The following is a 13,255-nucleotide window of genomic DNA, read 5'->3' as shown; positions in this document are numbered from 1 at the left end:
CTATATGATTTTGTAGAGCAAAGTAGCTGCCACATGAGTTCATATGTACAATCTTAATCTTCTTCTTCTTCTTCTTCTTTTGAAGTTGGGCATTGAACATCATAAATCTGGGTCCATTTGGGAGGAATCCTTCGAGATTAATAAAGAAAAGAGACAGAATAATTAATTTTTGCATCACAATTTGGTCAAGACGTTAAGCAGTTTCCAGCATTTATTTATACATTGAGCAAGCATTTTGCAGCATCTAATAAAACATCAACTTTGAGGGCTATGCATATCTTTAAATTTTATAAAATTGTCTTTAGGCTTAAGATAGTTCACTTTACGTGTTTATTTTAATGCATGGAGCCAACTCTTCAAAAATGTTAAAATGCTTTAATTCGTTTGAATCTAGTTTGCAGTCAAACGTTTACCATAGCACTTTAGAGTTTAGACTGAAAATTATTGACCATTGATTGAGCAAGCAGTCTCTAAAATAAGAACAAAGTTTAACTTTAAACTAGTTTGGAGCTATCTAGTTCAACCCCTAGGTGCGATTCATAAGACTATCCATGTGTATTATTTAAACAAATCATATGACTCATTAAAAAAATCATGTACTTTTTTATTTTGTAGAACAAAAAAATGCATACACATGGTTTCTTAGTGAGTTGGAAAAAAATAGTTCCAAAATGGTTTGGAGCTAAAAAAAACTTTTTCTCAAAAAAATTTTTTTTTATTAATAAAAAAAAAAAAAAAAAAAAAAAAAAAAAAAAAAAATTATTATTAGCTCCAAAAAGTTTTGGAGCTAATAGACTTTTTCTCCTTTTAAATAAATTTTTTTTATTTATTTTTTTGTTAGAGATATTATGTTTATATAAGTAAGCCCAAGAGGCCTATTTTTATTGTAAACTAATATATGTCTAATCCTAACTTTCTCTTCCCATATAACCTTACTTATGATTTATTGTAACGGTACGAATTGAGATTATAAAGTAAAGATGTAGCTATCAAGTCTTTCTTTCTATGGATGTAGCCTATGTTATTAGACCGAACCACATAAAGCTTCTGTTTTCTCTCCTCTTTATACCCTCTTAGGCCCACTCATACAAACCTAATAACTCTACCATTTATGAAACAGTAGAATTGTGTTCCAACTTCCAACAATCAACACCTATCAATTATTTGCCACCGGTGGGAGGTCGGGAAACGCATCAGTGAAAACACTAATGACCACCTGTTGTTCTTTTTCCTGAGTCTGCTAATAAGTACTCGACCCTTTGGAATGTGGTCCTTTTCTCCTTTTTTTTTTTTAGAGTCTTGGACTGGCTGAGATGTCAAACCAATACCATTAGAAAATAAAAAGAGATTTCTTCTTCTTCTTCTTCTTCTTTTCCAAAAAAAAGAAAAAAGAAAAAAAGAATCAAGTTGTAAAAATATTCAGCTATCACTAGAGCATAATGGTATGCATAAAAATGGTAATTGCGGCACAGTTGGATGAGCTTGTGAATGAAGGTCATGGTACTATCCTGAAACTCCTTAGTACAACCATTATCGACGAGTTGCACTCCAAAAAGGAAAGCTCTAGAATTTGAATCCATGGCTTACTTTCACTTAAGTAAAGGGCTAGACACCAATAATCACGCCATGATAGCCACAACGTAAATTCATGCTTTATCCACCAGAATGAACTTTGAGCAATCTATATATTAATTAAAAAGAGAGTTTTTCTTAGAAAGGTTGCTAACTTAAGCATCAAAGAACTTAGGTCATGTCATTAAAGTTTTCATTCTTGTATCTTAAAAGTACTTTGTTGCTAGGTTAACCATAGTGTTTAATTTTTGGTATAAACGAGAATCTAATGGTGGTTACTTATTTATCAACAAGATACTTTACCTAATTGAAAGTTTGGAACTCACATCAAACCTTTACCTAATGAGATAAACTAATGTATGAGTTGTAATATAATTTAGTCAAATACTAAACGTTGAGCTACTTAAATGAAGGCTATGAAACTAACCTTTCACAGTTTTAGGTAGCCACTTTATTTTTGAGATTATCATAACCAATCGTTTGATATTCTCGTATTGTCATATTCCTGGTGTTCAGTCAATTCGAAGCAGGTCAAAGACTACGTTATATTGCATGCGCCATAACTCTGCTCACTAGTCACTACTAAGGAAACGTCGTGGCCGGTGGCCCGTGGGTTGATTATTCCCATTCTAATAATAATTAGTAATGTGCAATTTTATTTGAATAGACTAACCAAAATTGTACATAATCTAATCAATCTTCCTAGTTGAAACTCATGAAAGTTTAGAGATTATCCATTATTGAATCTCATGATTTGACTTCTCAGTGTTGGGTTCTACTTAATTCAACTGGTAAAGTTTCTAATGATTGAATAAGAGATATGAGATTTAATTCTCGTTTACACCAAAAACTTATTAATGTCTTGGTCTAATGACAAAAAACACATTCATTAGAAGTAGAAACCATAAATTGAAATTCTATAAAATAAAATAATAATAAAAGACTTCTCAGTGTTGCACAATCTCCTCCATAAATTTCTAAATTACTTCCTAAAAACTAAAAATTCCCAACCAAATTATTAACTAAACTAAGGCTGTGTTTGGTTCGTGTAAAAGTATTTCCGGAAAATAGAATATTTTCCGGAAATGTTATTTTCCGAAAAGGAAAATGTTTTCACGTGTTTGGTTGCATTTCAAAAAAAATTTCGGAAAATATTTTCTGATGTTTGGTTGTGTTCTTGAAAATACCATAGAAAACACATTTTCACATTTTCTACTTGTTGCTCACATTTTCTCACATTTTCTTGGTTACCAAACGATTATATAATATCATTTATTCATCAAAACACAAACAAAACCCAGCAAAAAATCATCAAATCCGGACAAACGAAGGCGAGATTACGATCGGAGAGATCACGATCGGCGCGATCGTGATCGGAGCGGTCAGCGCATCGCGATCAGCGGCGCGATGCGTCGATCACGTTCGCGAGATGCATCAATCGCGATCGCGCGAAGATCGAAGCAGAGATAGCGATCGCGATCGCCATCGGCGCTACCGCACGAGCCGGTGATGTCGGCAGACGGTGATGTCGTGATCTCTCTCTCTCTCTTTCTCTCTCTTCTATTTTCCAAGGTCGGAAGTACTTTGAAGTGAAAATAGAAACGGAAAATCATTTCCGTTGTTTTGGCTCTCAAATTCGGTCAACTGGAAATGCTTTTCAGTTTGACCGAATTTGAAGTAATAACCAAACACACCTATTTTCCGGAAAATCATTTCCGGAATCACTTTGAAGTCGATTCAAACGCAGCCTAAAACTCCAAATATTTACCAACAATTAAAAAATAAAATCAGTGATCATCAAATTCTTTTGGGCTTAAAATTATGTCTATCTATGACAAATTGACTGAGTTGCATTTTGTCAAGTTTTTAGTATTTAAATAAAATTTAGCTACAATTCTAATTTTTTTTTTTTTAGAAAAAATAATAAGCTAATATCATTTTGATATTTATTTAAAGTGTCTCATTAACGGACATCTTCAGAAAATTTGTTAATAAACCATTTCTAAAAAGTTTTTATACAACTTTTATGAAAAAATATTAATTAAAAAAGAAGTCCAAGAACTAGGTTAATTTTTTTCTCCTATAAAAATTTTCTAAAAATATTTCTTAAACTAGAGTTCTTAAGACATGTTAACTTTTCTCTTGTTTAAATGATTGATAGTAAAATTTAATTCACTCATCTTACAATGAGCAGTATAATTTTAACAATTCCACGTTCCACACTAAAACCTTCATAAAAATCCTAAAAATATCTTAATTCAAACATATTATAGTCCTAAACATATCTTAATCGAACCATATCCTAAAAAGATCTTAATACGAACATAATCATAATATTATTTGGATCCAATTTTTTAAAGAATTATTTAAAGCCCATTTTTGAACGTCATCCATTTATTTTATATATATATATATATTAAAAGCATCATAATGGTTAATCGTGATCCACTCATCCTTCACATGCACTTTATGTGATATGCATAAAAAGCATTGAGTTGCATAAAGCGACAAGCATGCTTGAAAGTGCAGGTGTGTAAGTAACAGCAAATCTAGCAGTAAATCACGGCCTCACAAGCGCCGAGGTCATTTGCGTAATTTCATGTATGCCGGACACGTAAAGATTTGAATAGTGCTCTTCGTGCGTAATTTTCGCAGTACTTTTGGGCACGTCCCCCTATTTACAATGCTGCCACTGAGTGACTCTCATCATTCATTATCTTCTTCTTTTCAATTATCTTATTTTATCATTAAAAATGCTATATATATAGAGAAAGTTTAATGAATCCCTAAAAATATTAGGTTATAAAATATTTTTATATAAAAAAATGTGTAATTAATTTTTTTGACAACTTTTTATATTTTCTAGGTTTTTTTTTTTTTTTTTTTTTTGTCTAGTGTCATAATTTTCCATAAATTTTTTTGAATAAGTTTGTTTTTAAAACATGGATTAACAGGAAAGTTTCTTATTTTATAAGTATTTTAAGTAGAATTGGAGATATATTTTTATCGAGTTGCCCTCAAGTTTTTTCCTTATTAAACGAAAGGTTTAAAAGTATTTCTGAATCTCTTAAAAGTTCAGTACAAAGACGGGAATTCTCTTATGGATAATATAGATAAATGTAGTATCAAAACTTTTATAAAATAGTCAATTAAGTATTAACATAAATTAAATTGAGAATCATATGCTTCAAATTTATCAAAAAGCAAAATAGAATTGAGACTCATTGAAGGCATGTCATAGATATAGGTTCCCAACTCAAGTCTCAAGCTTGATAAAGGCATATGATTGATTTTTTTTTTTTTTTTTTTTTATCTTAAACTTTGATTATTTTGTAAAGAAAGTCAAATGATTATACGGGAGGTTATAATTGATAGAGTAAAAATTCGTACACTCAAAAAAGGGGTAAAGATTGAATATGTATTAGGGGTTTGACTGAATCATGAGGTGCTTACAATCATTGCAACTTGAAATATATAACTACAAATTCTAATTCTTAGTTACATCTTCAATCTAATTATTCTTTTAAACTTTATTTTTTAATTGAACCATTTGGAAATAGAACTTGATACGCACATGCACCAGAAGTAAAAGAAATTGACAAAAAGTGCAAACGTGATTGATAGTTCACATTCATTGTTATCAACAAGGATGTCAAAATAGAAGACCTGTTTATTATTATTTAACTATATATATTTGTATTTTTCAATGGCTAGGCACGTTTAAATCAAAGGCCGGTGACAACCCACGTTGTCTGAGACTGAGAGAAAGTATTAAGACATATTTCGGTGAGATTTTAGGTTTAAATTAAGCAAATAATATTTTTTTCAAAAAAAAAAATCAAATAATAATTAGTTTAGTCCTGCCTTTTAAGCCTAACAAAAAGAAAAGCAAACTCAAAATCTATATATATATTTTTATTCCTTTTGGATTTTGGTCATACGACATGAGTATCCCTATCTAGCTTGTTATACTTGCTTTTGCTTACAGCATATATAGTCGGTATAATATATAGTATATACCATGCACATTAAATTAGGAGAATTCATTGTGTCAATAATTTTTTTTTAACTCTTTTTTACTTTTGCAGTTTTTGGTTATTGCCTTTTAAGGGAAAAAAATGTGGAGAAGGGTGTAAATTTGTTTGAATACTGTCATATATATATATATATATATATATATGAGTTCAGTTAATGTATGTCTTTAGAAAGTAAGTCACTTATTTATTTTTCTATAAAAAAAAATAAAAAAAAAAATTTAGCTTCAAGCTACAGTATGCAGCCAAAAATAGCTGCATACTGTAGCTCTGAAGCTAAAATTTTTAGCTATGCCTTCATTATTGTTGAGCAATTTTTGTATTTTGGTGAATCTAAAATAGCAATATTGCTATTTAGCTTCACTATTACTAGTGCTATAGGACATATGTTAGTAAAATCCTATATATACCATGCACGTTAAATTTGAAGAAGGGTTTGACTTACTTCCAATACTTTTTTAACTGGATATGTCCTTTTATTTTAAATATACAATAGCAAGTGGTAATGAGTTTTAATCACCACATTTTCTTTAATTAGTGGATAATATGACAGTTTTTCATTAAAACAAAATGAAATTTCAGTTAAAAAGAATAGTTGAGGTAAGTCAAGCCTTTAAGAGAATTCACTGTCTCAATAAAGATTTTGTACTCTTTTACTTTTGCAGTTTATGGTTATTGCCTTTAATAAGGGGGAAAATGTGGAGAATAGTGTATATTTGTTTGTAATACTGTTTTTTAAAGTATGTATTTGGGCTGTATTAATGTATGTCCGTAGAAAGTAAGTGGTTTTTTTTATTTTCCTATACTCAAGCTTTACATTTTCTTCTTTAGCTTTTTTATTTTCCTATACTCAAGCTTTACATTTTCTTCTTTAGCTTTTTTATTTTCCTATACTCAAGCCTTACATTTTCTTCTTTTCCTTAAGACAGTAAAGACTAAAGAGTCATTTGAACTCCAAGAGGAAGAGGATGAGTGATTATTTGGTGGAGTTTATTTATTTATTTATTTTTTAAAATTGATTATTTTAAAATCTTAAATCTATAAAAGAAAAAAAAAAAAAAAAAAAAAAAAAAAAAAAAAAAAAAAAAAAAAAAAAAGAAGAAGAAGAAGAGATTAATCAGCTCCAATATCTGTCTCACCAGTCACTACAAAAGGATGACCAGGACATACCATTTGCCGCCAATGAGGCCATGTGGTCAGCCTTGCTTCTTATTAGCTCTTAAAATTAATGCTCTAAATGTTATTTGATTATTACCAGAAAATAAAAAATTTGTTTTTAGAGACACCAATTTAGGCAGGACAAACTTGACAGCAGCTTGTTATTCTTACTTTTGATCTATTTAATAGTGGTTGCTGCAGGATGACCTACATTCTGCTTATCATTAATGGACAAATGTGGTATACTTTTGGCTAAGTAATAACTTTCACTATCTAATTTGATGCAAAATTCAATTCTCTTTCTATCATGTAATTTTTAATTTATTCATTTCAGTCTCATTATTTTACTTTTACTTAATGTAGTCATTCTATTTATAAATTTCATCACATTGTGTTACTAGGTGTCATAAAAATAGACATTCTCCTCTCTCTCCGTATATATGTTAAAAATACTTAGTATTCTAAAAAAAAAAAGATCATAAAATTGACATCATTTTGAAAATTCAAAAATACCAAAATTACATTGTTTTGAGACACTACAAGTACAACATTTCTATTAAAAGTGGGTGCAAGGAGTATATTGAAGACGAATGAAAGTTATACTATTGAAATTAATAGATTAGAAATTACAATAATGGGAAAAAAAAATTAGAGAGTGTAATTTATTATTTGACCTATACTTTTTTTATAGTTTTTCTCTAAATAGGAAATTATTTAATAAATATGCCTCACTATATTTTTGCCAAGTAAATATGCCTCCCTTTTCAGTTTTCACCTTGCATTATGGTTTTTCCTAATTTGAACGGATACTTTCACAAAATAGTGATTTGTATCCAAGCGTTTGGCCGGCCATTAAAGTCAACTTTCATTTTGGTGATACACTTTCAATCAAAGATTCAAAGTTTCACATTGAAAATGGTTAAGATACTATTAATTTTATTATTACAAAGTTTACAATATTCATAAATTTTTAATAAAAAATTATGTGATTGATTCTAAATCATACTATAATATCTATTTATAATAATTTTTTTCATATAAAAATTAAAATATAATTTTATTTATATAATAAAATTTATAATATTCCAGACATTGTTAACTTCAAAATTCAAAGGTCACAGCTAATATGATTTTTTTTTTAAGTTCATACAAAATACATGTAAATAAATAAAAATTTATTATGTATTTATATTTTTTAGTCCGATTTCTATGAATGGCAGCTTCTATCAGACAAAAATCCAGGTCACGGAAATCTAGAGACTGCCATATGGATCAATCCATTCGATTTTGACCCAAAAGTACTATAAAAATCATTAAACTAACATTTTCAACAACAAAAAATATTTCTAATTTTTTTAATAAAAAACTAAATAAAATAAAATAAAAAAGTAATTGGAACGATACCGTGGCTCACCTGTCACCAGAAACCAGACTTACACAATTTCCCTTCCAACCTAGAAGACAAAAATGCCCTTTTATAGCCAAAGCCAAGTGTGGTGTGTGGCAATTCACTTTCAAAAATGGCAAAATCTTCATGAGAGATAGTAAATAGTAAATAGCTTTTTTCCTTATAAAAGAAGTAAATAGTAAATAGTAATTACCATATTCAATCAAAAATTAAATAAAAATAGTATTTACTATATAAACGAAGCGTAAATTATTACTCTTTTCCCAAAAAGATGCACACTACGGACCAATTCACTAAAATTTCTCCTTTTGCTCATTCTCATTAATTCGCCCCATTCTGACATTTGTGTACATTTTTATTTTCAGAGTCTGAGACACATTGAAAATTTCTCATCAAAGATCCATATATTGCTCTTCTAAAACTTGGTCATCAAGCTTGAATCTTTTACTTTTTTTCCTTTCAAAGATTTGTTCTTTAAGTTCTCTCACCACTCTTCAATGACTTTCCAACCATTCTGAATTCTCAATCCTGTGTTTTTTTTCATCCAAGATATTCTGATACCCATCTTGAAAAATCACCATTAATGCTGAAAAGGGAGCTCCTTTTTTAGTGTTCTCAACTCAATTCTTTGCTTTTCCTTTGATCTTTCACTATTTCTTGCAAGATTTTTCAGATGGGTTTCTTGGGAAACCGTCATTAATGCTGAGAAGGAAGTTCCTTTTTTTAGTACTCTCAACACATTTCTGTGTTTTTCTTTGAACTTTTTACTACTTGCAAGATTTTTCTGATGGGTTTCTTGGAAAACCGCCATTAATGGTTAAAGGAAGTTCATTTGTTGGTGTCTTTTGTGTGTTTTGGGCACTCAATGTTGTGTGATGAAGCATGGTGCACCACCACAGATCTCCTACCATGGAACCAAACAAGCTTGTGTTTTTGTTACTGTTACCACTTCTTCTTTCACTCCTAGCAGTGGCTTACAGTACCACTGACCCCAATGACCTTGCTATTCTGAACCAGTTCAAGAAAGGGTTGAAGAACCCAGAGCTTCTCAATTGGCCAGATGCAGACCCATGTGGCTCAAGCACAAAATGGAATAACACTGTGTTCTGTTCAGGTAGCAGGGTGACCCAGATTCAGGTCCAAGGTTATGGCTTGAGTGGCCCTCTACCCCAGAATCTGAACCAGCTCTCCATGCTCCAAAATGTTGGCTTTCAAAAGAACCTATTCACTGGTGCTTTACCATCTTTCAGTGGCTTATCACATCTGCAATATGCATACTTGGACTACAATCAGTTTGACACCATTCCTGCTGATTTCTTTAATGGGCTCTCAAGTTTGGAAGTCTTGGCATTGGATTATATCAATTTGAATGCCAGTACTGGTTGGATGTTCCCTACTCAGTTAGGGGACGCAGCACAGTTGAGAAATCTTTCTTGTATGAATTGCAATTTGGTGGGTACTTTGCCAAGTTTTCTTGGGAATTTATCATCCTTATCAAACTTAAAACTCTCATTCAATAATTTATCTGGTGAAATCCCAGCAAGTTTTAACAATCACATGAGCTTGCAGATGTTTTGGTTGAACAATCAGCAAGGTGGTGGTGGATTGACAGGTCCAATTGATGTGGTGACTACAATGAGCTCGCTCAATAGTCTTTGGCTTCATGGGAACCAGTTCACAGGGACAATTCCAGAGAGCATTGGGAATTTGAGTCTTCTCAAGGATCTCAATTTGAATGGTAACAAACTTGTTGGCTTAATTCCTGATAGCTTAGCTAATCTTGCATTGGATACTTTGGATTTAAGCAATAACATGCTAATGGGGCCTATACCGAAATTCAAAGCTAAAACTGTGGCTTTTGGTTCTAATATGTTTTGTCAAACAACTCAGGGGCTTCCTTGTGCCCCGGCAGTTGTGGCACTTATTGAGTTCCTTGGTGGGTTGAATTACCCTTCAAGGCTTGTTTCTTCATGGACTGGTAATGACCCTTGTGGAGCGTCTTGGTTAGGACTGAGTTGTAGTTCTGGCACTGAGGTTAATAACATAAATATGCCTAATTTTAATCTCAGTGGCACCTTGAGTCCGGCGGTTGCAAGGTTAGGTTCTCTTATTCAAATTAGACTTCAGAATAATAATTTGAGTGGTCCAATTCCAGGGAACTGGACTAGCTTGAAATATTTGACATCTTTGGATGTGAGTGGGAACAATATTTCCCCTCCATTGCCATCATTCAGTAGCACTGTGAAACTTAACCTTGTTGGGAATCCATTATTAAATGGTGATCAATCTCCACCGTCAGGAAACACCCCATCATCTGGTGGTTCACAATCCCCATCAAACAACCCCTCCGGTTCTAATGGCAATGGCACTTCAAATGCAACAAAAGAACCAAATAGTTCTAAGAGGTCCATTTTGGTTTCGGTTGTGGCCCCTGTTGCAAGTGTTGCAGTTGTTGCTTTTCTGGCCATACCTCTATCTGTCTATTTTTGTAAGAAGAGGAAAGACAACCCCCAGGCTCCTAGTTCAATTGTAATTCACCCAAGAGATCCATCTGATTTAGATAACACAGTCAAGATTGCTGTCACCAATAACACCAATGGAAGCACTTCTACAATGACAGGGAGTGGTGCTGGAAGCAGAAACAGCAGTGGAATGGGTGAGTCTCAAGTCATTGAATCTGGAAATCTGATCATATCAGTTCAAGTTCTTCGAAATGTAACAAAGAATTTCTCCTCTGAGAATGAACTTGGCCGTGGTGGCTTTGGGGTAGTGTATAAGGGAGAATTGGATGATGGAACAAAAATAGCAGTGAAAAGAATGGAGGCTGGTATAATTACCAACAAAGCGTTGGATGAATTCCAGTCTGAAATTGCAGTACTTTCAAAGGTTAGGCACCGCCATTTGGTATCTCTTTTGGGTTATTCCATTGAAGGCAATGAGAGAATTCTTGTTTATGAGTATATGCCTCAAGGGGCTCTCAGTAAGCATCTATTCCACTGGAAGAGCTTCAAAATGGAGCCTCTCTCTTGGAAGAGGAGGCTAAATATTGCCTTGGATGTTGCTAGGGGGATGGAGTATCTCCATTCTCTGGCTCACCAGAGTTTCATACACAGAGATCTTAAATCTTCAAATATCTTACTTGGGGATGATTTTAGAGCAAAAGTTTCAGATTTTGGATTGGTGAAGCTTGCTCCTGATGGGGCAAAATCCGTGGAGACCAGGCTCGCTGGGACTTTTGGATACCTAGCACCAGAATATGCAGGTATATTCTAACTTATTGCTTTCCAATCTGTTACATTGAACATTGATATGAGTAGGAGGTACCAACCTTTTTTCTTTGTTTATTGTTCAATACCTGAAGCAATAAGTGTTAAATAGAAACTATTTTACCTCTCTTAAAACTATATAACAAATTTCTAATTCAAACTCAATAGCTCAAAGATTTAGCTAGCTGAACCCTCCTTGTAGGATCAAAAGGCTTCATTGTATTGAGTTTAAGGCAGTAATAAGCAAAATGCCTGTAGAAATCACTTTGGATTTAATCATATTATAAGAGTATCTGATATATGCTTCAAATGTATAATGTGGAATGTTGAAGTTTTTTCCATATATCATATTGCTTTCAAACCATTCTAACTATTAGTTTCAATTCTGATCATTTACTAAACTTAATTGCGTTTTGTGTAAGTTTCAACCACGGATTTTAAAATGTCAGGTTCATTTCAACTTTGAGCAGGACAAAAATCTGATGCTCAAACCAGAAATGAAATCTTGATGAACAAATTATAGCCCCTTCAATTTATTCAATAAGTAAACAGCATCTCTTGAACCAGAAGTCACCTAACTTATTAGTCAACCTGGTTAGATGATTAACATACACTGATGCATGGTTACTTATTTCTTGAATATGCCGGAATGTCCATGCAATTTCTCTGTTTATTGTCTGAAATTAGTGCGTGCAAATATCCTACTAAATCCAACGTTTATGTCTTGATTAATCCAGTGACTGGAAAAATCACAACCAAAGCTGATGTCTTCAGTTTTGGGGTTGTACTAATGGAGCTATTGACTGGATTGATGGCACTTGATGAGGACAGGCCTGAGGAGACCCAGTACCTAGCTGCATGGTTCTGGCACATAAAATCAGATAATGAAAAACTTATGGCTGCGATTGACCCAGCCCTTGACATAAATGAAGAAACATTGGATAGCATCTTCACAATTGCTGATCTAGCTGGCCACTGCACAGCCAGAGAGCCCGGTCAACGGCCAGATATGGGGCATGCAGTGAATGTTTTGGCCCCACTTGTGGAAAAATGGAAACCATTTGATGATGACACCGAGGAATATTCCGGCATTGATTACAGCCTTCCCCTTAACCAGATGGTGAAGGGTTGGCAGGAAGGAAAGGACTTAAGTTATATGGCTTTAGAAGACAGCAAGGATAGTATCCCAGCCAGGCCTACCGGATTTGCAGAGTCTTTCACTTCTGCTGATGGTCGGTAAAAGAGGTACTTTGTTTCCTAAACATGTTCTTTTGATAGGTGTAGATATCATGTTGTGTTCTTTCTGTTTGGGAATTCGATGCCAATATGTTTTAATGCCATTGTTGGATTTATGGTGGATAAAGTTGGAGATTTCCGATGCTTGAGATCTCATGTGTAGGCTTTGAGTTTCAACTGTGAGTTTTTACGTGCTAATGTTGATGTAGATAGAGAGGAATGATGATTGGGAATGTTTGACAATTATATTTTGTTTTCCATTTGAAAGATCTTCATCTGTGAGTTGCATAATGCTAGCATTCTTTTTGGCAAGATGAAATTCACTCTTTGTGATATATACTGCTCATCTCATCAAGGCATCTGAAATTCTCATTTGAATTCAAATGCCCTCAGATGAGCACATGCTCTAAATGAGATTGACATTGTCCTTTGGATGCATGGAAATTGATTTTTGATCCTCAGAAACTACACAATGTCTCAAACGCCAGTTTATGTGTGGTTGAGGACAAAGCTATGATGGGGGGTGCTGAAACAAATTTCATATCTTAATTACATAAATTTTGGATTGTCCCTTATAGCTT

General features: G+C 32.8%; 1 protein-coding gene across 1 annotated transcript; it reads left to right on the top strand.

Annotated features, from left to right (window-relative positions):
• Nucleotides 1–8,434: 8,434 nt before the first annotated feature.
• Nucleotides 8,435–12,965, top strand: LOC126692267 (receptor protein kinase TMK1-like). The gene is made up of 2 exons (XM_050387801.1): nucleotides 8,435–11,434; nucleotides 12,176–12,965. Exons 1-2 carry the CDS (start codon nucleotides 9,055–9,057, stop codon nucleotides 12,676–12,678), a joined length of 2,883 nt encoding a protein of 960 aa, XP_050243758.1. The 5' UTR covers nucleotides 8,435–9,054; the 3' UTR covers nucleotides 12,679–12,965.
• The last annotated feature ends 290 nt before the right edge of the window (nucleotides 12,966–13,255 follow it).

This window comes from Quercus robur, chromosome 7 (genome assembly GCF_932294415.1).
Source record: "Quercus robur chromosome 7, dhQueRobu3.1, whole genome shotgun sequence".
NCBI classification, from domain to species: domain Eukaryota; kingdom Viridiplantae; phylum Streptophyta; class Magnoliopsida; order Fagales; family Fagaceae; genus Quercus; species Quercus robur.
The sequence above is the reverse complement of the archived record's forward strand: the minus strand, read 5'-3'. Positions and strand labels throughout refer to the sequence as shown.